General features: G+C 51.4%; 1 protein-coding gene across 1 annotated transcript in view; it reads right to left on the bottom strand.

The window, feature by feature from the left end:
- Nucleotides 1–25,616, bottom strand: part of LOC119966491 (prolyl endopeptidase-like) — a 64,601-nt gene that overhangs the window by 27,023 nt on the left and 11,962 nt on the right. The window contains exons 4-8 of the mRNA XM_038798266.1: nucleotides 22,798–23,007; nucleotides 21,334–21,455; nucleotides 14,173–14,278; nucleotides 1,310–1,501; nucleotides 1,018–1,215 (exon numbers count right to left, since the gene is read on the bottom strand). Of these exons, the coding sequence (XP_038654194.1) occupies nucleotides 1,018–1,215; nucleotides 1,310–1,501; nucleotides 14,173–14,278; nucleotides 21,334–21,455; nucleotides 22,798–23,007 (828 nt within the window). The remainder of the gene's footprint in view (nucleotides 1–1,017; nucleotides 1,216–1,309; nucleotides 1,502–14,172; nucleotides 14,279–21,333; nucleotides 21,456–22,797; nucleotides 23,008–25,616) is intronic.

Genomic DNA, 25,616 nt, shown 5'->3' on the forward strand with positions numbered 1-25,616 from the left:
CGAGGGCATTTGTTTTTATCACAATGAGACTAGCTTTATCATAGAATCATAGAATCTCTACAGGGCAGAAGGAAGTCATTCGGTCCATTGGGTCTGCTCCGACTCTCTGAAAGAGCACTCCATCTTGGCCCATTCTCCCAACCCATCCCCGTAACCCCACCTAACCTTTTGGACACTAAGGGACAATTTAGCATGACCAATCCACCCAACTTGGACTGTGGGAGGAAACCGGAGGAAACCCATGCAGACACGGGGAGAAGGTGCACACTCCACACAGTCACCTGAGGTTGGAATTGAGCCCGGGTCCATGGTGCTGTGAGGCAGCAGTGCTAAGTACTGTGCCGCCCAATATTCCAGATTTATACTCCAGATTTATTGAATGAAGTCAAATTTCACCAGCTGCCATGGTGGGATTCGAACCAATGTTCCCAGAGCATTAGCCTGAGCTTCCGGATTACCATTAATGGAGTGCAGCACCATTACCACTACTACTCCACTATCTCCCCATTCACCTCATTTCCTCCCTTCTGGTCGCAAGTTCCACATTCTCACCATTGTCTGAATAAATACGTTTCTACAGAACTCCCTACTGGGTTTATTAGTGATTATTATATATTTATGCTCCCTAGATGTGGTCTTTCCCACAAGTGGAAACATCTTCTCTATGTCTACCCTGTCTAACACTTTCATAATCTTAACCATCTCTTCCGGATCACCTCTCAGTCTTTTCATTTCTACAGAAAAAAGCCCCTGTCTGTTCAATTGTGCCCGACAGTTATAACCTCTGGACTGGTTGTTTATTTTGTCCTTTTACTGATGCTTCTGTTTCCTTTGTACAATATGCAGACTATGCAGTGCAGTCTAACTAAGATCCTATTCAAGATCAACTTCAATTCTACTCCTCTAGATGGGAAACCCCGTGCTTGATTTTCTTTTATTTGGTGGCCTTAATAACCTTTCAAACAACTTTTACTATATTGTGTATCTGAAAACAATCAACCTCTCTACGAATTGTACCTGGTGTCAGGTAGGAGGTGAACTGGTAGAAGATTTCTGTGTTCTTCTTCCGTCCGCTATATCCACCAATACTGCCAACGTCCAGCGGGAGGTCCTTGAGGAAGGTCCCAGTGGCGAGGTCATACAGCTGGAGGATGTCCTTCACGTCCTTTAAGTAATTCACAACCAAGAATTTGTAATTGACACAGGTCGCCCAGTCTGAAACGTAGAGACATGTAGTTTGATATTGCATCCTTGTTACAAACTTCCAACCAACATAGATTACCGAGGAGAGGTGATGATCATGTCTTACCCAAGACATCTTTTGGGTGTTGTGGGATAAGCTGCTTCCACTGCGAAGGAGCCGGTTGCTCCAGGTTGATGTTGAGGACTCGGTAGCGAGGAGCATTGAGGTTAGTTCTGAATGAGAACACAGGTCCTTCATTTGTGATGTAATTGTACTCTGCATCAAAGTTGTCGATCAGTTTAACCCAGGGCAAAAGGCCTGTAAAAAGTATGCCAGCAGTTATTTGAGGCTTGAAAACGATCTAACAGCAGCATTTGAACAAGAAGCAGGAGTAGGCCACTTAGCACCTCGAGCCTGCTCCACCATTTGATGAGATCATGGCTGAATAGTAACCTTAAATCTGCATCCCGCCACTCCCTGATAACCTATGACCTCCTTGCTCACCAAGAATCTACCCACCTCTGCCTTAAAAATGTTTGAAGACTCTCCATCACCACATTTTCAGGAAGAGCTTCGGCGAGAAACAATTTCACTTCATCTCTATTTTAAATGGGCCACGCCTTACTTTTAAGCAGTCATATAAAGTCATCAAAGTAAAACATCCCAAGGGACTTTATAGGAGGGCTATGAAATGGAATTTGACACTAAACCAATTCTATTTGATGCTTGGCTGTAAAAGGGATGAAATGCTTGGATCCATTTTTTGGTTTGTTGTTCGTTCATGGGATGTGGCTAGGCCAGCATTTATTGCCCATCTCTAATTGCCCATGAGAGGGTAGTGATGAGCTGCCTTCTTGAACCTCTGTAGTTCCTGAAGTGTAGGTACACCCATAGTGCTGTTAGGGAGGAATTGCAGGATTTTGACCCAGTGACAATGAAAGAATGGCAGTATATTTCCAAGTCAGGGTTGTGAGTGGCTTGGAGGGGAACTTCCAGTTAGTGGGGTTCCCATGTCGGCTGCCCTTGTCCTTCTAGGTAGTAGGGTTTGCATGTTTGGAAGGTGCTGTCTAAGACGCCTCGATGAGTTCCTCTAGTGTATTTGCTGTCGGTGTGTCCCAGTGGTGGAGGGAGTTAATGTTTGTGAAAGGGGAGCAATCAAACGGGCTGCTTTGGCCTGGATGATGTCAAGGTTCTTGAGTGTTGTTAGAGCTCCGCTCATTCAGACAAATGGAGAGTATTCCATCACACTTCTAACGTATGCCTTTTGATGATGGTCATGCTTTGAGGGATCAGGAGGTGAGTTACTTGCCGCAGTATTCCTAGCCTCTGACTGCTCTTGTAGCCACAGTATTTATATGGTTAGTTTCAGTTTCTGGTCAAAGGTAACCCCCAGGATGTTGCTAATGGGGGATTCAGTGAGGGTAATGCCATTGAATGTCAAAGGGCGTTGGGTAGAGTATCTCTCGTAGGAAATGATCATTGCCTGACAATTGTGGGGCATGAAATATTATTTGCCTCTTGTCAGCCCAAGCCTGGATATTGTCCAGGTCTTCCTGCGTATGGACATAGACTGCTTCATTATCTGAGGAGTTGCAAATGGTACTGAACATTGTGCAGCCATCTGCGAACATCCCCGCTGTTACATTGTTAAAGATGGTTGAGGATGGTTGGGCCGAGGACACTACCCTGAGGAACTCCTGCACTGATGTCTTGGAGCTGAGATGATTGACCCCCAACCATCTTCTTTTGTGCCAGGTATGACTCCAACCACTGGAGGTTTTCACCCTGATTCCCACTGACTCCAGTTTAGCTTGGGCTCCTTGATGCCATACCCGGTCAAATGCTGCCTTGATGTCAAGGGCAGTCACATTCACCCCACTTCTGGCATTCAGATCATGTACATGTTTGAACCAAGGCTGCAATGCGGTCAGAAGCTGAGTGGCCCTGGTGGAACCCAAACTCAGTGTCAGTGAGCAGGTCATTGCTGAACAAATGCCACTTGATAGCACTGTTGATTAAACCTTCCATCACTTTACTGATGATCAAGAGTAGACTGATGGAGTAGTAGTTGGCCAGGTTGGATTTGTCGTGCTTTTTGTGTGGAGGACATAACGTGGCAATTTTTACATTGCCGGGTAGATGCCAGTGTTGTAGCTGTACTGGAACAGCTTGGCTAGAGGTACAGCAAGTTCTGGAGCACTATTGCTGGAATTTTGTCAGGATCCGTAGCCTTTGCAGCATTCAGTGCCTTCAGCCATTTCTTGATGTCATGTGGAGATAATTGAACTGGCTGAAGATTGACATCTGCGATGCTGGGGACCTATGGAGGAGGCAGGGATGGATCATCCACTTGGCACTTCTGGCTGGGGGCATCGGTTTGCACAGAGGGTATGAAGGGATGGGTAGAGGGCATAAGCTAGTATGGGGTTGGCATGGGTTGGGCATGGGGAGCGTGTGAGGGGTGAAGGGTAAGGGTGGAGTGCGACTTTTTGTTTTATTGCCTTTTTAAAAAGTCTTTCACAAAGTGCCAGTGCACCGAGGCAGGCTTTCTATCCAGCCTGCCCCCACACCCAGCAGCCTCCACACTCTGGAGTCGCCTGGCCCAACTCCCAGAGAACCCCGCTACCCAGGAAAGAAAACTCCAGTTTCCGGGACACTTTCTCCCAGATCAGTTTTACAGAGCTGGGAAACATCACAAGTCTGCACATGTGACCGAGCAGCGAAGACTCATGCCTAGGATGAGAACTGTAAAATTGAGGATCCAATGTAGGTCAGCAAGCACAAGGGTGATAGACGAATGGGACTCAAGGGGAAAAGAAACACAGATTGAGAAATGAGCCTTCAAATCATAAATGGAATGGTTTCAAATCCAGCACTGTCAGAAATTTTACATCGCAAATGGAGCGACAGATCTGCCATGATTTAATTGAGTAGCAGTACAGGCTCTAGTGGCTGAATGGCCGACTGCTGTTCCTATGTTCATGTTGCCACATTTCCCTTTACTGCAGTCTTCTGGTTTCCCTCAGCAGTTGCTCATATTTTAGGTACTTTCTTCAGAGAGGAGTGGGGTTTAGTTGTACCAGATTTCAAAGGCCTGGCATTGGACATGACATCAGGCCTACAAGTCTTCCAGACAGTGTTGCTATCAGAGGTCCACTCATTTATAGCATTTTGATGGGTTCCGGCCATGGGAGATCAGGCGTACGAGACATTGGGCAGGTATATGGGGGAAGCAACGTTCCCCTGTTAGAGGTGATAAATCACAGAGCAGAGAAAAATATTACAACAGGAGAAGGCCATTGAGCCCCTTGATTCTGTTCTGCCATTAAATTGGATCATGGATGACTTGTACCTCAACACCATCTACTTGCCTTGGTTCAATAACCCTCAATATCCTTGGAAAAATGTTATCACTCAGAGAGGTTAGAGCCTGGAATGAACTTCCTGAGAGGGCAGGTTTGATCGAGGTATTCAAAAGGAATTGGCGAGCTTCTCGAGGAGACATGTAGGTGGAGATCGCACATTAAGAGGCTCCTGCTAGAGTGTTTGATTTTTGGACTTTATAAAAATAAATCCTTTTTTTTCCAATTCAGGGGTAATTTAGCGTGCCCAATCCACCTACCCTGCACATTTTTTGGGTTGTGGGAGTGAGACCCACGCAAACATGGGAAGAATATGCAAACTCCACACGGACATGACCTGGGTCTGAGAACGAACCTGGGACCTCGGCGCCGTGAGACAGCAGTGCTAACCACTGCAACACCGTGCCACCCCTGATTTTGGACTTTTTTAATGTCTGGTCTCAGAGGTAGTTTTTGGATGAGCTGGTGTGGCAAGTTATATGGAGTTACGGGAATGTTGAAGTCCCAGAAAAAAGGTCTTGGAAAGAAGGCGGTGAATGAAAGTCCACCTGCGCATGTTGCTGTAAGTCCAGCAGGACGAAAAATGGCGGGGGCTGGGTCGTTGGGTGGGGGCCGCTTCCATCACGGTCAAAACTCTGACCGAGGTGGTGGCGGCAGAGTTTGAGAGGTTGTTTGCCAAGCATTGGGAGGTGCTTTGAAGAGAGATAATGGCTTTGCTTAAAGGGATGGGTGGAGGAGGTAATTGTCCTGATAAAGGTGGCATTGACAAAGATGTCGGCTGAGGTGCGGGAGCAAGGAGAGAAATTGAAGGGGGTGGGGGAGGCACCGTCGTAACACAGATACCAGTTCACTTCGAAGGGTGAGGAGCTGCAGAATATGGCTGAGGTCAACAAAGGACTCAGGGTCAAATTGGAAGACCTGGAAAACAGGTCAAGGAAGCAAAATTTGAGGATCGTGAGTCTGCCCGAGGGGATGGAGGACCCGAGGCCAACCAAATACCTTGCCCTCTGAGCCCTCCCTCAAAGCCTAAAGCAAATGAGCCACCAAGGGTGGTGATTGTCTGCTTCCACAGCTACCTCGCGAAGGACTCTGGCTGGGGCCACGGTCATTAGAGCCAGGTCGAATAGGTTTTGAAAAACCTGGGAGGTGTGAATGGTGGATGGAGGGGATCAGTATTGGGTGAGATGTTTGGAAGAGGAAGTGCTTGTGGGGATTCTGGGAGGGGGAGGGGTCGACGGTAACAAAAGGATGGAGCAGGCCTATCTGGATGGGGATGCCTGGGGTAATGGTGATGGCGGATTGGAGGGGTGGTGGGGGTGGTTGATGAGAGACCCCCGGTCAGAATTGTGACACGGAGGGGGTCAGGGGGACTGGTGGAGAGAGCGAGGGTTTTTGCATGCTTGAAGAGTTTAACAACCCATCTGGTTGAAGGACCAGATGAGGCTGAGGAAGAGCTGGGTGAGCCAGCTGTTTCATTCAGGGTTTGATACTAGGGCTCAGGGGGTGGCGATTTTGGTGGGTAAGCGGTGAGGTTCCAAATGGAGAAGCTGGTGGCGGATCGGGAGGTAAGTGATTGTAATCGGTGCACTGGAAGGTAGTGTGATGGCATTGGCCAGCGTTTATGCCCCCAACCGAGTTGACGTGGATTCGTGAAGAGAACATTGTCTGCCATTCCAAATCTGGATACCCATGAGTTGATATGGGGGTGGTGGGAATTGGAACATGGTGCTGGAGCAGTGGGTGGATAGGCCCCAGCCATGCTCGCTGATCCCGTCTGGTGGGGGGCTCATGATGGAGATGGGGGCGGGGGGGGTTGACCCGTGGAGATTTTTACACTTGGGAGACCGGCAGTATTCACTTTTCTCCCTGGTTCACAAGGTATTCTCAATGATTGATTTTTTTGCGGTGGGGAAGGTGCTGTTGACCGGAGTTAAGAGGATAGAGTATTCGGCAATTGTGATCATGGATCACGCCCACATTGGATGGATGTGGTAATAGAGAAGGGGGTGGCCCAGAGGTCGGGGTGGAAAATGATAAGGGATTATTGGCTGATTGGAGCTTCTGTGACAAGATAGGGAAGGTGATTGAGGAATTTGTGGGGTTTAATTGCATGGGGGAGGTCTCACTGACTGTGATCTGGGAGGCTTTGCAGGCAGTGGTGGGGGGGGGGGGGGGGCTATCTTGTTTAAGGCTAAGGTGGAAAGGGGAGAGGGAAGAACACCTATGGTTGATGGAAGAGATTTTTGAGTTGGATGGGAGGTATGTGGGGACCCGGAACCAGGTTTCCTGGCAAAGAGGAAGGAGTTGCAGGCGTGGTTCGGCCTACTGTTCACGGGGAAAGCGGTGCATCAGCTGTGAAGGGCGAGGAGGGCTGTCCATGAGTACAGGGAGAAGGCAGGCGCATGTTGGCAGGTCGGCTTCGTAGGGAGGCTGCAGTGAGAGAGATAGTTCGGGATAAGACAGGGGGTTTGTGGTGGCTCCGTAACAAATTAACAAGGTGTTTCAGGAGTTTTATAGGAACAAGTTTAGGGTGGTGGGCACAGTGGTTAGCACTGCTGCCTCACGGCGCTGACTACCTGGGTTTGATCCCAGCCCCGGGTCACTGCCCGTGCGGAGTGTGCACATTCGCCTCATATCTGCGTGGTCCCCACCCCCACAACCCAAAGGTGTGCTGGGAGGTGGATTGGCCACACTAAATTGCCCCTTGATTGGAAAAAAAAGAATTGGGCACTTTAAATTTATTTAAAAAAATACAGGGACAATTTGGATCCACCAGAGGATGAGTGGGGGATGAGGGAGTTCCTGGGGGGGTTAGAGTGCCCGAGGCTGAGTGAGGTGGAGAGGGCAGGGCTGGAGGCGCCGGTGGGGGTAAAGGAGATGAAGGTGGCAATTGGGAAGATGCAGGTGGGAAAGGCAGTGGGACCGGATGGGTTCCTGGTCGAATTTTATAAAATGTTTAAGGATAAGCTGACGCCATTGTTGGTGGAAATATTTGAGGACGCGATGGACAGGGGGTTATTGCCGAAAATGATGGGGCCGGCCTCCAGCTCGTTGTTGCTAAGAAGGATATGAATCCAGTAGAGTGTGGGCCGTACAGGCCCATATCTCTGCTGAATGTAGATGGCACGATATTGGCCACGGTGCTGGTATTAAGATTGGAGGTGTGCCTTCCGAGGGTGATTGGGGAGGATCAGACAGGGTTTGTAAAGGGCAGACAGCTGTCATCAAATGTGAGGAGGCTGGACTTCCGGTGGCGGCAATGCGGAGCTAAGCCGCACGTTCGGCAGCTCCCGCGAATAACGGACTTTGGGGCTCTTTACAGGGCCCCCAACGGAACTTCGTCGACGAATCCCGACGTGGGAAGGGGACTGTAGTCGATCCCTACGGTCCTATGGTCCGGACCAGAAGTGGGGTAAGAAGAAAAACGGTGGAAGCACCCCTGGAAAAGCAGGGGAAGAAAAACAAAATGGCGGTCGGCGGAGGCCCGGAGGAGTGGAGGCAGTAGGTGCAGGAGCAGCAGGAGACTCTGCTGCGCTGCTTCCAAGAGCTTAAGGTGGAGCTGCTGGAGTAGCTGAAGGCTACCTCCAGAGAGCAGATGGAGACTCAGACAGCCCAGGGAGCCGCGATCCGGGAGCTGCAAAAGCAGGCCTCTGAAAGGGAGGATGAGGCCGTGGCCGTCGAGGGGAAGGTGGAGATGCACGAGGCGCTCCATAAAAGGTGGCAGGAGCGGTTCGAGGAGATGGACAACCGGTCGAGGTGGAAGAATTTGCGGATCCTGGGCCTCACGGAGGGGCTGGAGGGGTCGAACCTGGCGGCCTATGTGGTCGTTGATGGGAGCTGGGTCCTTCCAGTTGGAGGGGGCCCACAGAATTCTGGCTAGGAGGCCCAGGCCGAATGAGCCGCCGCGGGCGGTGTTGGTGCGGTTTCACTGGTTCGTTGATCGTGAATGCGTGCTCCGGTGGGCCAAGAAGGAGCGGAGCAGTAAGTGGGAGAACACGGAGGTACGGATCTTCCAGGACTGGAGTGCGGAGGTGGCGAGGCGGAGGGCCGGGTTCAACCGGACGAAGGCGGTGCTCCACAGACGGAGCGTGAAGTTTGGCATGTTGCAGCCGGCGCGTCTGTGGGTCACCTACAAGGATCGGCACCATTATTTTGTGTCCTCGGAGGAGGCGTGGGCCTTTGTGCAGGCCGAGAAACTGGACTCAAACTGAGGGTCTAAGATGGGGGATGCAGTATAATACTGTACTTGTGTTTGCTCTGTTTAATGTAAGATTTGGGTTGGCTTTAGGGTGGGTGGGGTGATGTCGTTATGTCTTTTTTGTATGGGTCGGGTGGACGGGTTCGGGCAGGGGGTTAAATAGGGAGTGTGGGGAGCTGGTGGGGGGGAATGGCAATGGGAGTTGCCCTAGAGGAGGCGAGGCTGGGCAGGGCGAAAGCGCGGGCTTTTCTCTGGTTTCCCGCGCTGTGAGATGGTGGGGGCGGAGTCGGGGTTGAGAAGCGCGGGCCAATGCTGGCTGTTTTTTTTATCCCGCGCTCTTTGGGGGGGGGGGGGGGAAGGATGCGCTGATGGGCTCGAAGGAGGGGTAGTCCCATGTGGGGAGGAGTTGGAGGTAGGCCGGGGTCAGCAGAAGTTAGCTGGCTCACGGGAGTGCTATGAAGGGAGGGACGCGGCTCGGAGGGGTCCTAGCCTGGGGCGGCGGCGGGGGGCGGGGGCACCGGGTTGCTGCTGAAACAGTCAGGAAGGAGCTAGAGGATGCAGGGGGTGCTGGTGGGGGGGGGGGGGGGGGGGGGGGGAGTTGCCACCGTGGGGAACTGGCAGAGTGGGGGATGCTGGCCAGTGTTGGGCAGGGGATGGGTTATGGCTAATCGATGAGAATGGATGGATGAGAAGAGTCGGGGGGTGGGGTTCCTGGTGGGGAAGAAGGTGGCGTTTGAGGCGTTAAATGTGGTGGCTCACAGTTGGATCCCCCATTGGATCGATCCAAGTCCCGGACGGGTAGGAGGCCGGCGGTGGCTAAGATGTTGAGGGGATTTATGGACCAGATGGGGGGGTGGATCCCTGGAGGTTTGCGAGGCCAAGGGCCAGGGAATACTCGTTTTCCTCCCACGTGCATAAGGTCTATTCGAGGATTGATTTTTTTGTCCTGAGCAGGGGGCTGGTTTCGAGGGTGGAAGATGTTGAATACTCTGCCATTGCCATTTCAGATCATGCTCCGCACTGGGTGGACCTCGGGCTGGGGGAGGAGAGGACCAACGTCCGCTCTGGCGCTTGGAGGCGGGGCTGCTGGCAGATGAGGAGGTGGCCGAGGGGGTTCGGGGGTGTACTGAGAGGTACCTTGAGGCCAACGACAATGGGGAGGTCCTAGTGGGGACGGTCTGGGAAGCATTGAAGGCAGTGACTAGAGGGGAGTTGATTTCCATCCGAACCCATAGGGAGAGGGGGGAGCAGAGGGAGAGGGAGAGACTGATAGGGGAGATGGTGAGGGTGGATAGGAGATATGCGGAGGCTCCGGAGGAGGGATTGCTGGGGGAGAGGCGTAGCCTTCAGGCCAGGTTCGACCTATTGACTACCAGAAAGGCGGAAGCTCGGTGGAGGAAAGCACAGGGGGCGATGTATGAGTATGGGGAGAGGGCGAGCAGGATGCTCCAAAAGCAGGACGCGGCCAGGGAGATTGGGGGAGTGACGGATAGAGCTGGGAAGGTGGTGCGGAGGGGGGTAGATGTTAATGGGGTCTTCAGAGACTTCTATGGGGAACTGTACCGGTCTGAACCCCCGGTGGAGGGGGGTGGAATGGGGCACTTCTTGGACAAGCTGTGATTTCCGAGAGTGGAGGAGGGGCAGGTGGAGGGACTGGGGGCGCCGATCGAGCTGGAGGAGTTGGTTAAAGGGATAGGGAGCATGCAGTCGGGGAAGGCGCCGGGGCCGGATGGGTTTCCGGCGGAATTTTATAAAAGGTATGCGGACCTGTTGGGCCCCCTGTTGGTCCGGACCTTTAACGAGGCGGGGGGAGGGGGGGGGGCTTTGCCCCCAACTATGTCACGGGCGCTGATTTCCTTGATCCTGAAGCGGGACAAGGACCCTTTGCAGTGTGGGTCATATAGGCCGATCTCGCTGCTAAATGTAGACGCCAAGCTACTGGCAAAGATCCTGGCCACTAGAATAGAGGAGGAGTTCAAAAGGTGGGATATGTTACCGCTGTCACTGGCGGGGAGGGTGCAGTCCGTTAAGATGACGGTGCTTCCGAGGTTTTTGTTCCTTTTCCAGTGCCTCCCCATCCTTATCCCGAAGGCCTTTTTTAGGAGGGTCAACAGGAGTATTACGGGATATGTGTGGGGGCATGGGACTCCGAGGGTGAGAAGAGTGTTCCTGGAAGGGGCAGGGATGGGGGGGGGGCTGGCGTTGCCCAACCTCTGTGGGTACTATTGGGCTGCCAACGCAGCGATGGTGCGTAAGTGGGTAATGGACGGGGAAGGGGCAGCATGGAAGAGGATGGAGGTGGCGTCCTGTGTGGGCACGAGCCTGGAGGCGCTGGTAACGGCGCCGTTGCTGCTCACTCCAACGAGGTATACCACGAGCCCGGTGGTGGCGGCTACCATCAAAATTTGGGGGCAATGGCGACGGCATAGGGGAGAAGTGGGGGGCTTGATGGAGGCCCCGAGACGGGAGAACCATCGGTTTGTCCCAGGGAGCATTGATGGCGGATTTCTGGGCTGGCACAGGGTAGGGGTTAGGAGGTTGAGGGACCTGTTTGTGGAGGGGAGGTTCGCGAGCTTGGGGGAGTTAGAGGGGAAGTTTGGGCTCCCCCCGGGGAATATGTTTAGGTACATGCAGGTTAGGGTGGCCGGTGGAGGGGTTCCCCTTGCTGCCCCCATGTGGGGTACGGGACAGGGTGCTCTCGGGGGGTGTGGGTTGGAGGAGGGAGGATTTCGGACACATACCGGGTAATGCAGGAGGTAGACGAGGCCTCGGTGGAGGAACTGAAGGGGAAATGGGAAGATGAGCTGGGTGAGGAGATTGAGGAGGGGACGTGGGCGGATTCCCTGGAGAGAGTGAATTCCTCCTCTTCCTGTGCGAGGCTTAGCCTTATACAGTTCAAGGTGCTGCATAGGGCCCACATGACTGGGACGAGGATGAGTAGATTTTTCGGGTTCGAAGACAGGTGTGCTAGGTGTTCGGAGAGCCCAGCGAACCACGCCCATATGTTTTGGGCATGCCCAGCGCTGGGGGAGTTTTGGACGGGGGTAGCAAGGACGGTGTCGAGGGTGGTGGGATCCAGGGTCAAGCCAGGCTGGGGACTCGCAATTTTTGGGGTTGCAGTGGAGCTGGGAGTGCAGGAGGCGATAGAGGCCGGTGTTCTGGCCTTTGCGTCCCTCGTAGCCCGGCGGAGGATCTTGCTCCAGTGGAAGGGTGTGAGGCCCCCAAGCGTGGAGGCCTGGATCAATGATATGGCGGGGTTCATTAAATTGGAGACGGTGAAATTTGCCCTGAGGGGATCAGTACAAGGATTCTTTAGGCGGTGGCAGCCTTTCCTGGACTTCCTGGCGGAACGGTAGGGAAATAGGCCGGCAGCAGCAGCAACCCGGGGGGGAGGGGGGGGGGTTTGGTTCGGTGGGAGGGAGAACTGTGTACATGAGTTTGTGGGATGTGGCGGGTGTTATCTCTTTACCTTTTGTTGTTTGGGTGTTTTTTTTTCTTTCTTTTGTTTGCAGTTGCTTTTGAAGTTGGGTGGGTGTTGTTCTTGGGTTTTTACCACGGTAGTTTTGTTAATATTGTTTTGTTGTTTATATTTTGTGAAAATCTTAATAAAAATTTTTTTTTTTTTTTAAATATGAGGAGGCTGTTGAATTTGGTGCTGTCTCTGGCAGAGGGAGGAGAGTCGGAGGTGGTGGCGGCGTTAGATGCGGAGAAGGGATCGCGTGGAGTGGAGTTATTTGATGGCAGTGTTGGAGAAATTTGAGATTGGGCTGAAGTGGTGTGGATGCAGCTGTTGTGCAAGGAGCTGATGGCGAGTGTGCGCACGAAGAATATGAATTCAGGGTATTTTGCATTACACTGGGATGTGAAACATGGCAGGTGGGAGGGCTAGGCCTCCCGAATCTGATGTATTATTATTGGGCGGCTAATGCAGAGGAGTTTCAGGAATGGAATAGGGAGGCGGGGTTTTGTGGGTGAGGATGGAGGCAGGCTCATGTCGGGGTTGCAGGCGCTGGCAACAGCTCTGCTCCCGATGGCATCAGGGAAGTATTCAGTGAGTCTGGTCGTGGAGGTTACTCTGAAGGTTTGGAGGCAGTTGTGGTGTGAGGTGCTGCGGAGGGAAAAAAAATGCCTCGACTTCATGTGAGAGATTGGGCTGACACAGCTGAAGGTATTGCACAGGGGGCACCTGACAAAGTGTAGGATGAGCCGGCTGTTCGAGCGTGTGGAGGATGTCTGTGAGTGATATGGGAGGGGCCCCACGAACCATGTTCATATGTTTTGGTTTGGAAAGATTTTGGAGGACGGTGTTCAGCACCATTTTGGGGGTGTTTGCATGTTGATGTGGAGCCTGGTCCCCTAGAGCCAAATTTGGGATGGCGGATCGGCCCGAGCTGCAGGCGGGTGCAGGGGGAATGTCTCAGCCTTCGCCTCACTGACTGCTCACAGGCGGGTTTTGCTGGGGTGGAGGTCAGCTTCTCCTCCCTGTGCCTCAGCATAGCGGGGGGGGGGGGACCAGCTGGAGTTTTTGGCCCTGGAAAAAGTGTAATGTTTCCCTGGGGGGGATGGGTGACAGGTTCGACAATAGTTCCCGTTTGTTCATTTTGCATTTTGGAGAGTTGGTTGCCGTTGACTGTTGAGGGAGGAGAGGGTGGGGGCTGGGGGTTGGGGAGGAGGTATGGGCGGGTGGAGGGTTTAATGTATTGGGTGGGTTTTGCATTTGCTGTAAATTGTAAAAATGCTGAAAATTTGGAATAAAAATACATAAAAAAACAAACAAAAGGGGATTGGATTGCTAGCTGAGAGGAAAGATTGTGCAAGGTTACGGGAGAAGGCGGGGGAGTGGGATTAGGTAGAATGCTCTTTCAGAGAACCAGTGCAGACTCGATGGGCCAAATGGCCCCCTTCCGCACAGTAACGTTTGTGTGATTCTGTGAAATAGAATTAGGTGTTCATGTTCATAAATCACCAAAAGCTAGCACACAAGGTACTGTTATGATAAGTAATGTTTATGTCATGATGGGTGGAATACAGAAATAAGGAAGCAATCTTCTGTTGTCCAGAGTCTTGACTGGACCCCTTTTGAAGTAGTGTGTTCAGTTTTGGGCATCAAACCACAAGAGGATAGATTGGTCTTGGAGGGGATAGAGCACAGACTTCACTAGATTGATAGCAGTTGCTGAGGGGCTGAATGCTCTCCACCTGTTCCTCTGTCACATGATGTTAGATGCTGGCTGGGTGAATTAGATCCTGGAGAATTGGGGCTAATGGTCTTTCCTTGTCCTTGATTTGGATCATATCTCTGTATGACTGTTACTGTGAGGGCAGAAGTCAGTGTCACGCTGACAGGGTTTAACCGCATCAGTTGACTTTGCGGGCACTGCAACAAGTTCTTGAAGCTTGGCCGGTGCCTGGCAGTAGAAGGTACTTACCAGTGATGCCATTTGGCAGCTGGTGTAGATCACAGTACCAGAGCCGGTTCTTGGGCTGACAACCTTCGCGAATAGATAACCCTACATAGCGACCATCATCAGAAACCTAAATGAAAATAAACTGAATGAAAAGCTGCTCAAGGAGTCAACCATTCCAACGGGAAATAATCAAAATCCTTTGGGGCAGATGGAACGTTACTGGTGTTCCAGATGTAAAAGGAGGGGAAAATAGACAGCGTTCAGTAGGATTATGTCCACATCCCCTTTACAATTGTCTGGGGCTTTTTGGGGGGTTGCCACAGAGGGGGGAGGCGTGCACACAACAAACACACCGCATTTAATTAATTATTCTTGAAATGCAGTTACTGCTGTTATATAAGTAAATATTCCAGCCAAATTGCACACAGTAAGGTCCCACACAAATTAGGCAAACGAGCGTCACAAATGTACAGCACAGAAACAGGCCATTCAGTCCAACTGGTGTGTGCTGGGATTTATACTGCACACAAACCTCCTCCTTCTTCATTACAACCTAATCTTTCTCCCTCAGGTACACATCTCGGTTCCCCTGAAATGTATCAAAGCAATTCATCTTAACCATTAATGTAGCAGCGAGTTCCATATTCTAATCACCCTCTGGGTAAAGACATCAATCCTGAATTCCCCGTTCCATTTATTTGTGACTACCATATGTTTTTGGCCCCAGCAATGACAAAAAGGTAAAAACGACTGGATTATGGACTTGAGCCTGTAGAACCCAGGGCTTTCTATCTCAGAGGGAGAGAGTGCAACCCACTGAGCCAAGCTGACATGTTGCGACCATTAATAAATTACATTGGCTCTTCTGGTTGCGGTGATTCGGAGCTAAGCCGCACGTTCGGTAGCTCCCGCTATTTTCGGTCTTTTGGGCTCTTTTAAGGGCCCGTAGTGGTGTTAGTTGGACTTTTCCCCGTGTGGGAACACATCCACTGCGCTTATCTGCCAGTGGATGGACTGGACCAGGAGCGGAGTGGTTAAAAAATCGGCTTTGGAGCAGAGAAAGGTGCGAGGCAGGAAAAACAAGATGGCGGCGGGCGGGGAATCGGCAGCGTGGCAGCAGTGGGCGCAGGAGCAGCAGGAGCAGCTACAGCGCTGCTTCAGAGAGCTGAAGGCTGAGCTTTTGGAACCATTTAAGGCCTCGCTGGACAAGCTCATGGCGACTCAGACGGCTCAGGGTGCGGAGATCCGAGAGCTACGGCAAAAGGCCTCGGAGAGCGAGGACGAAATCCTGGGCCTGGCAGTGAAGGTGGAGTCGCATGAGACGCTCCACAAGAAATGGTTAGCGAGGATGGAGGAGATGGAGAACTGCTCCCATTGGAAGAACATGCGGATCCTGGACCTCCCGGAGAGGCTGGAAGGTTCGGATTTGGGGGCCTACGTGGCTGTGATGCTGAACTCATTAATGGGCGCGGGGTCGTTCCAGGGCCCTTGGAGCTGGAGGGTGCCCATCGAGTGCTGTTGAGGAAGCCCAGGCCGAACGAGTGGCCTCGGGCGGTGCTGGTCCGTTTTCACCGCTTCGTTGACCGTGAGTGTGTGCTGAGATGGGCGAAGAAGGAGAGGAGCAGCAAGTGGGAGAATGCAGAGATTCGGATTTATCAGGACTGGAGCGCGGAGGTGGCGAAGAGAAGGGCTGGTTTCAATCGGGCGAAGGGAGTGCTTCACAGGAAGGGGGTGAAGTTTGGCCTGTTACAGCCGGCTCGCCTCTGGGTCACTTACAAGGATCGCCAGCTCTACTTCGATTCCCCGGAGGATGCCTGGGCCTTTGTCCAGGTAGAGAAGTTGGACTCGAACTGAGGACTGGGGACTGATGTACATAGTCCAGAGGCCTTCTCCTCCTGGGTATCCTTTCGTTTTTCTGGTTGTGTTTGTTGCTTTTTTGCTTTTTGGGACTGTTATTTATTTATTCGGGCTCTTTCTTGTTTTTCACTGGTGAAGGGCTGGGGAGCTGTTCACGGGCCCGCTGGGTCACGCGCCCTTCTTTTTCCCGCGTGTTGGGCCGGGGGGTGGGGTTTGAGATGGAAGCACGTGCTTTCTCCCCGCGCTGGAGGCACTGGGTAGGGGGAGTGGTGGTTGTGTTACACCGGGGGGGGGGGGGGGGGGTCGTTGGGGCGGTGGGAGCAGCTAGGACCAGCAGGAGTCGGCTGACGTACGGAGGTACGATGGAAGGGGGGCCCTAGCTTGGCGGGGGGGGGGGGGGTACCGGGTTGCTGCTGGTGATGGGGGTGGGGGGGGGGGGGGGGTTGGGAGGGGGGTCTGCCACCGTGGGGAATGGGCCTGGGGGGTTCTGCAGGCACATGGTGAGCCGCGGGAGAGCTATGGCTGACCGGCGCAGAGGGAGGGGGAAGACCCCCCCCCCCCCCCCCCCCCCCCCCTCCCCCTCAGGTTCAGCTGGTCACATGGAACATGAGGGGGCTAAATGGACCGGTGAAGCGGTCCCGGGTCTTGCCGCATTTGAAGGGGCTGGGAGCGGACGTGGCTATGCTCCAGGAGACGCACCTTAAGGTGGCGGATCAGGTGAGGCTGAGAAGAGGCTGGGTGGGGCAGATGTTTCACTCGGGGCTAGATGCGAAGAATCGAGGGGTGGCGATTTTAGTTGGCAAGAGCTTGTCGTTCGTGGCGTCGAGTGTGGTGGCGGACAGCGGTGGTGGATACGTAATGGTGAGTGGTAGGCTTCAAGGGGAGCGGGTGGTTCTGGTTAATGTGTACGCCCCCAACTGGGACAGCGTGGGCTTCATGTGGCCGCGATCTTGGGAGGGGATTTTAATAATGTGTTGGACCCAGCTCTAGATCGTTCGAGGTCTAAGATGGGCAAGAGGCCGGCGGCGGCCACAGTGCTGAAGGGGTTTATGGATCAGATGGGAGGGGTAGACCCTTGGAGGTTTTTGAAGCCGGGGGATAGGGAGTTTTCCTTTTCCTCCCATGTCCACAAGGCTTATTCCCGGATTGATTTTTTTGTCCTCAGCAGGGCGCTAATCCCGAGAGTGGTGGGGGCGGAGTATTCGGCGATAGTCATATCTGACCATGCTCCGCACTTGGTGGACCTGGAGCTGGGGGAGGGGAAGGATCAGCGCCCGCTGTGGAGGTTAGATGTGGGACTTCTGGCAGAGGAGGAAGTATGTGGGCGGGTCCGTACGGGTATAGAGGGGTATTTGGAAGCCAACGATAACGGGGAGGTGCAAGTTGGGGTGGTCTGGGAAGCTTTGAAGGCAGCGGTTAGAGGGGAGCTGATATCCATTCGGGCATACAGGGAGAGGGGGGAGAGGGTTGAGAGGGAGAGGCTGGTGGAAGAAATGGTAAGGGTGGACAGGAGGTATGCGGATGTCCCGGAGGAGGGGCTTTTGAGGAAGCGTCGCAGTCTCCAAGCGGAGTTCGATATACTGACCACCCGGAAGGCGGAGGCGCAGTGGAGGAGGGCGCAGGGGGGCGGTATATGAGTATGGGGAGAAGGCAAGTCGGATGCTGGCCCACCAACTCCGGAAGCGGGAGGCAGCGAGAGAGATAGGGGGAGTCGCAGATGCAGGAGGGAACCTGGTGCGGAGTGGTAGGGATATTAATGGGGTGTTCAGATCCTTTTACGAGGGGCTGCACCGGTCGGTGCCCCCTAGGGAGGTGGGCGGGATGGACCGCTTTCTGGATAGGCTGGAGTTCCCAAGAGTAGAGGATGAGCGGGTGGAGGGTCTGGGGGCCCCAATCGAGTTGGAGGAGCTGATGGAGGTGCTGGGGAGCATGCAGACAGGGAAACCACCGGGACCTGACGGGTTCCCGGTGGGGTTTTATAAGAAGTTCTCAGACCTGCTGGGCCTGCTGCTTGTGAGGACCCTGAATGAGGAGAGGGAGGGGGGGCTTTGCCCCCGACCATGTCTAGAGCAATAATCTCACTGATTCTGAAGCGGGATAAGGAACCCCTCCAGTGTGGGTCTTACTGGCCGATCTCGCTCCTCAACGTCGATGCAAAGTTGTTGGCTAAGATACTGTCCAGGAGGGTGGAAGATGTGGCCCCGCTGGTTATCCATGAGGACCAAACGGGGTTTGTGAAGGGGAGGCAGCTGAATGTCAATGTGCGGCGGCTTCTTAATGTTATGATGATGTCGTCGGCGGATGGGGAGTCGGAAATAGTGGCATCGATGGATGCGGAGAAAGCCTTCGATAGGGTGGAGTGGAGCTACCTGTGGGAGGTGTCGAGGAGATTTGGGTTTGGTGAGGGATTCACTAGCTGGGTGAGGCTGCTGTATACTGCCCCGGTAGCGAGCATGGTGACGACTGGGAGGAGGTCAGAGGACTTTCGGCTTTCCCGGGGGACGAGGCAGGGGTGCCCCTTGTCTCCCCTGCTCTTCGCGTTAGCGATTGAGCCCTTGGCCATGGCGCTGAGGGATTTGAAGAATGCCAGAGGTGTTGAGGATACTTGGGGAGTTTCGGGACTTTTCGGGCTATAAGCTCAACGTGGGGAAGAGTGAGCTGTTTGTGCTGCACTTGGGGGACCAGGAGAGGGAGATGGGAGAACTCCTGTTGAAGAGGGCGGAGAGGAGCTTTAGATATCTTGGTGTCCAGATAGCTAGGAGCTGGGGGGCCCTGCATAGGCTAAACTTTTCGAGGCTGGTGGAACAGATGGAGGAGGAGTTTAGGAGGTGGGATGCGCTGCCACTCTCTTTGGCGGGCAGGGTCCAGTCGGTTAAGATGAAGGTGCTCCCGAGGTTTTTGTTTCTCTTCCAGTGTCTCCCCATCTTGATTCCGAAGGCTTTCTTTAGGAGGGTTAATAAGAGTATTCTGGGGTTCATGTGGGCGTGGAAGACCCTGAGAGTGAAGAGGGTATTCCTGGAGCAAGGCAGGGAGGTAGGTGGTTTGGCGTTGCCCAACCTGTGTGGGTATTACTGGGCTGCGAATGTGGCAATGATTCGTAGGTGGGTGATGGAGGGGGATAGTGCCGCATGGAAGAGGTTGGAGGTGGCGTCCTGTGTGGGGACGAGTTTGGAGGCACTGGTGATAGCCCCGCTCCCACACCCCCCGACAAGGTACCCTCAAAATTTGGGGGCAGTGGAGGCGGCATAGGGGGGGAAGTGAAGGCCTCAGTTTGGACCCTGATACGGGGCAACCACCGGTTTGCACCAGGGAGAATAGATGGTGGGTTTTTGAGTTGGCATAGGGCAGGAATCAGGCGGATGGGGAACCTTTTCCTCGACGGGATAAGAACATAAGAACATAAGAACTAGGAGCAGGGGTAGGCCATCTAGCTCCTCGAGCCTGCTCCGCCATTCAATGAGTTCATGGCTGATCTTTTGTGGACTCAGCTCCACTTTCCGGCCCGAACACCATAACCCTTAATCCCTCTATTCTTCAAAAAGCTATCTATCTTTACCTTAAAACATGTAATGAAGGAGCCTCAACTGCTTCACTGGGCAAGGAATTCCATAGATTCACAACCCTTTGGGTGAAGAAGTTCCTCCTAAACTCAGTCCTAAATCTACTTCCCCTTATTTTGAGGCTATGTCCCCTAGTTCTGCTTTCACCCGCCAGTGGAAACAACCTGCCCGCATCTATCCTATCTATTCCCTTCATAATTTTAAATGTTTCTATAAGATCACCCCTCATCCTTCTAAATTCCAACGAGTACAGTCCCAGTCTACTCAACCTCTCCTCATAATCCAACCCCTTCAGGTCTGGGATTAACCTAGTGAATCTCCTCTGCACACCCTCCAGTGCCAGTATGTCCTTTCTCAAGTAAGGAGACCAAAACTGAACACAATACTCCAGGTGTGGCCGCACTAACACCTTATACAATTGCAACATAACCTCCCTAGTCTTAAACTCCATCCCTCTAGCAATGAAGGACAACATTCCATTTGCCTTCTTAATCACCTGTTGCACCTGCAAACCAACTTTCTGTAACTCATGCACTAGCACACCCAGGTCTCTCTGCACAGCGGCATGCTTTAATATTTTATCGTTTAAATAATAATCCCGTTTGCTGTTATTCCTACCAAAATGGATAACCTCACATTTGTCAACATTGTATTCCATCTGCCAGACCCAGCCCATTCACTTAACCTATCCAAATCCCTCTGCAGACTTCCAGTATCCTCTGCACTTTTCGCTTTACCACTCATGTTTGCGACCTTAGAGGAGTTGGGGGGGGGAAGTGGGGCCTCCCCCAGGGAATGCTTTCAGGTATATGCAGATTAGGGTGTTTGTTAAGCAGCAGGTGGTGGAGTTCCCGCTGCTGCCGCCTAGGGGGGTGCAGGATAGGGTGCTCTCGGGGACGTGGGTCGGTGAGGGTAGGATCTCGGCAATTTATCAGATGATGCAGGAAGAGGAGGAGGCATCGGTGGAAGAGCTGAAAGCGAAGTGGGAGGAGGAGCTAGGGGAAGAGATTGACGATGGGACGTGGGCAGATGCCCTGGGGAGGGTGAATTCGTCCTCTTCTTGCACACGGCTCAGCTTAATTCAGCTGAAGGTGCTGCATAGGGCGCACATGACTGGGGCCAGGATGAGCCGGTTCTTTGGGAGTGAGGGCAGGTGTGGGAGGTGATCGGGAGGCCCGGCGAATCACACCCACATGTTCTGGGCATGTCCGGCGTTGGAGGGGTTTTGGAAGGGGGTGGCGGGGACCTTGTCCAAGGTGGTCGGTTCCAGGGTGGAACCGGGCTGGGGGCTCGCTATCTTTGGGGTAGCATCGGAGCCGGGGGTGCAGGAGGCGAGAGAGGCCGGTACACTGGCCTTTGCGTCTCTAGTAGCCCGGCTTAGGATTCTTTTACAGTGGAGGGACGCGAGGCCCCCGAGCCCGGAATCCTGGATTAACGACATGGCCGGGTTCATCAGGCTGGAGAGGGTCAAGTTTGCCCTGAGGGGGTCGGTGCAAGTGTTCTTCCGGCGGTGGCAGCCCTTTCTTGATTTCCTGACGGAGTGTTAGGGGGTGGTCAGTCAGCAGGGGGGATGGGTCTGTTAAGGGAGTTTGTTTTTGCAACTATATGTTTGTTACTTTCTTTTTTGTTATTAATGTATTGCTTTGTATTGGGGGGGAGGGGCTTTTCTTTCTGTTTTTTCTATGCCTTGTTTATTTTATTGTTGGGAGAAAATTTGTTGTTGAAAAATTTGAATAAAAATTATTTTAAATAATAAATAAATTACCTTGGCTCCACTTTTCCATTTGGGATTATCTGGGAACTCTGCACACAGGATGTCCTGTGACTGGTCAGTGCCAAGCACATGGTAGTAGAGTTTCTGGTGGAGGTTGGATGTGGTTTCAGTGCCTGCAAAAGATTGATCTTTGGTAAGTCACACATTGAACACAACTAAAACACTGCGCATGGCGGAGACCGAGGTACATTACAGAAAGATTCAGACCCATCTCTTGAGTAAAGAAAAGGGTGACAGCTGATTGGAAGAAAGAATGAAAAGAATAGAAACAAAACTAATTGAGCTGGGAGATTTACAAAGATTGAAAGGAAAAGAGCCAAATGTTTCTGGAAGCACACGTGAAGAAGATAATAATGGACAACAAACAAAAACAGACATTATGAAGTACCTTTTATAACTTCAGACCATCCAGAATTGCTTTAGAGTCTTTTTTGAACTGTAGCCACTGTTGTAATGTCGGAAACATGGCAGCCAATTTGTGCACAGCAAGTTCCCACAAGCAGCAATGTGATAAGGACCAGGTAATCTGTTTTCATGGTGCTGACTGAGGAATAAATATTGACCCCCAGGGCACTGGGGATAACTCCTTTGTTCTTCTTCCTAAAATGCCTTGGAATCTATTACATCCATCTGAAAGGGCAGATGGGGCCTTTGTTTGATGTCTTACCCAAAAGTCGGGGATGAGCTATTTTCCATGCGGATAACGTTTCTATACATGAGGTGCTGTGTACAATTTGTTGATATCACTGTGCAACCAGGGTTGCTGGGATATACTGTGGCAAGCATCACACAAAGCCTGATTCTGTCCTTGCAAAAAGCTACGTTTATACAATGCCTTTAATGCAGCCAAAATGTCCTCAAGCACGTCTCCTTATATAATTAAATTGGTCATTTAAACCAGGGACTTAAGCACAAGATCTAGGTTGAACCTTCGCTGCAGTAGAGGGTGCACCACACTGACAGAAGTGCCAACTTTCACTTTTAATTGATACCCCATCTGTCTTCTTGGTATATATAAAAGATCCCCCTGCATTATTTTGAAAAACAATGGAGTGCTTCCCAATGTCCAAATGCCTCCCTTAACTAATATTTATGAAGAAGTATCTGGCCTTAATCACATTACTGTTTAAGAGATTGTTGTGTGCAAATTGGCTGCTGAGTTTCAACAGGAACTGCACCTCCAAAGTACACCATTGGCGGAAAAGAGCATCCAGAAATCATGAAGGATGCAATGTAAATTCTTTTTTTGACCAAGTCTCTGGTCACTTGTCCAAATATCCCTTTATGGGCTTGATGTCAAGTTTATTGTTCAACAACTGTTCCTGTGAAATATGTTGGGCCATTTTACAATGTCAAAGGCTTCATGTAAATGTAGGTTGTCATTGTTTGTTATGCCACAGTTTCATGGTGTAGCCATCGCACATTTATCTCTGTCCCACTAACCCCGCCACATACCGTCCGTGCTGCCCTCTTGCTCTGGGTAGCGGTTATAAAAGACACCTTTTCCGTCATGAGTCCAGGACAGGCAGCTGAACTTCACCTTTTCCAGAGTGTCTGGCAGATCTTCAGGACCCTCAACTTTCAGGAATTTGATTGTGATCCAATCCGAGCCACTCTGACTAAGTCCGTATGCCAAGTACTCATCGTCATCGGAGAATGCCAACACTAGGTGAACAAATCAGAGGTCAGAAGTCAGGCCTGCTGTTGACTGGTTTAAAGACAACTGGGAGATTTGGAATATTACCCATCTCCCTGGGGCAACTGGGTTTTACTCCATCATAGGAAAAGGAGTAGGCCCTTCAGCCCATCCAGCCTTTTCTGTCAGTCCATTAGATCATGACTGATGTGTAAATTAACACCATTTACCGGTGTTGTTTCTGTGATTTTTAACATTTGTGCCTAACAAAATTTATAAATCTCAGATTTACTAAACCATAGAATAAAATTGTAGAACCATACAGCACTGAGGGAGGCCATTCAGTTCATCATGCTTGTTCTAGCTCTTTGGAAGAGCTGTTCAATTTTGTCTCAGCCTTTCCCCTCTAATCCTGCCATGTAAGATGATGAGGGGGATAGATAGATTTGACGTTCAGAGACTATTTCCTCGGGTGGATGTAGCTGTTACAAGGCGGCATAACTATAAGGTTCAGGGTGGGAGATATAGGTGGGATGTCTGAGGTAGGTTCTTTACTCAGAGAGTGGTTAGGGTGTGGAATGAACTGCCTGCTGTGATAGTGGAGTCGGATACTTTGGGAACTTTCAAGCGGTTATTGGATAGGCACATGGAGCACACCAGAATGACTGAGTGGGATAGCTTGATCTTGGTTTCGGACAATGCTCGGCACAACACCGAGGGCCGAAGGGCCTGTTCTGTGCTGTACTGTTCTATGTTCTATGTAATTTTCTTTAAATACATGTCCAGTTGCCTTTTAAAATTTCTTTGGAATCTGTGTGTTCCAGACCATTATAGCAAATTATGTGAAGACATTTCTCCTCATTTCCCCTCTAGGTCTTTTAATTATTAATCACCCCTGGTTACTGACCTTCAAGCCAGATGAAATTGTTTCTCCCTAATGCTCTACCTAAACCCCTCAAATGTGAACATCCTGATTAGGTTTCCCTGTAATCTCTATTAAACGATGATTCTTTAAATTAAAATATGTTTAGGCATAATTTAAAACCCACAGGTTATTAACTTTCAGGTGCTATGAGAGTATAAACTGGTGTTGCCCAATCATGTGGAACATGCAGTGGTGAATTGGCAGACCAATTTCCAACTGGCTTGCCTTTCTTTCCCATCGACTTCAATGGGAGTTTTGTATAAAAGGCCAAAATGAATTTGGACCCCACAGAGTGGTGGAATGAGCAAGGCTGCAGACAAGACCTCACAAACAGCCAATATGAATTGTAAATTCCTTGGTACGTTAACCCCTCAAATCATCAACCAACAAATCATCAACAAACATCAACTACATATAGAGACAGGAAACGGAGGAGGTCTTCCAGCCGCTGAACTGCACCTCAACTCCATGTACCTGCCGTTGCTCTATAATCCCTTGATATTTTTACCGAACAAGTATCTATTGATCAGGGCTGCACGGCGCTGAGGTCCCAGGTTCGATCCCGGCTCTGGGTCACTGTCCGTATGGAGTTTGCACCTTCTCCCCGTGGTTGTGTGGGTTTCAGCCCCACAACCCAAAAAGTGCTCAGGGTAGGTGGATTGGCCACGCTAAATTGCCCCTTAATTGGAAAAAAAATTATTGGGTACTCTAAATTTTAAAAAGATATATTGATCACGCATTTGATGAAGTCAAGGATAGGCCGGCTGTGTGACTGGATAGAGGATACTTGCAAACAGTGTGGGAGGGACCAGGCTAATCATGTGCACATGTTCTGGTCTTGCCCGAAGTTGCAGAAATTTGGGGGGTGATTTTTCAGCACCATGTCGGCGACCCTATATGTAGATTTGGTGCCGGGTCCCCTGGGGGCCATATTCGGGGTGTCAGACATGCTGGAGTTGCAGACGGGAGCGGAGGCAGATGTTTTAGCCTTCATCTTGTTGACCACTCGCAGGTGGTGATGCGACCATCAATTCACACGAGACGATTAATAGAAGTCAACAGTGATTTTAATAAGCTAGATCTCTGCCTGCCTGCGACTGCTCTGTACTGAGTGCCGCCTACAGGCTGCAGATCTATATACCACCTCCAAGGGGGCGGAGCCACAGGCGGAGCCCACAAGGGCATCAACATAACACAATACAATGGTGAATTGTAGTAGCAATACGTTCACCACAGGTGGGTTCTGCTGGGGTGGAGGTCAGCTTCCCCACCCTGCGCCTCGGTGTGGCTGGGGGATCTCGTGGAGTTATTACTTTTTGAGAAGGTGCAATTTGTACTAAGGGGGGCAAATGAGGGGTACCCCAAACCCTCGCTAACCATCAACTTCATTGCAGTGTTAATGTACTTGTGACAATAAAGATTAATATTTATTTTCTTATTTTATTTCTTGATTGGATAGTAGCTAATGTAACTCCTCTCATGAAAAGGGAAGTAGAGAGAAAACAGGTAATTTTCGACCAGTATGCCCGACGTCAGTAGTGGGGAATATTCTAGAATCCATTATCAAAGATTTTATGGGAGGGTGAGCTGCGGGGTGGATGCAGAGATCCTTCAGTGTGATTTAAGTGAGTGGGCAAATGAATGGCAGATCACAGAATTTACAGTGAAGAAGGAAGCCGTTTGGCCCATCGAGTCTGCACTTACTCCTGGATA

Source organism: Scyliorhinus canicula, chromosome 1, assembly GCF_902713615.1.
Source record: "Scyliorhinus canicula chromosome 1, sScyCan1.1, whole genome shotgun sequence".
NCBI lineage: Eukaryota > Metazoa > Chordata > Chondrichthyes > Carcharhiniformes > Scyliorhinidae > Scyliorhinus > Scyliorhinus canicula.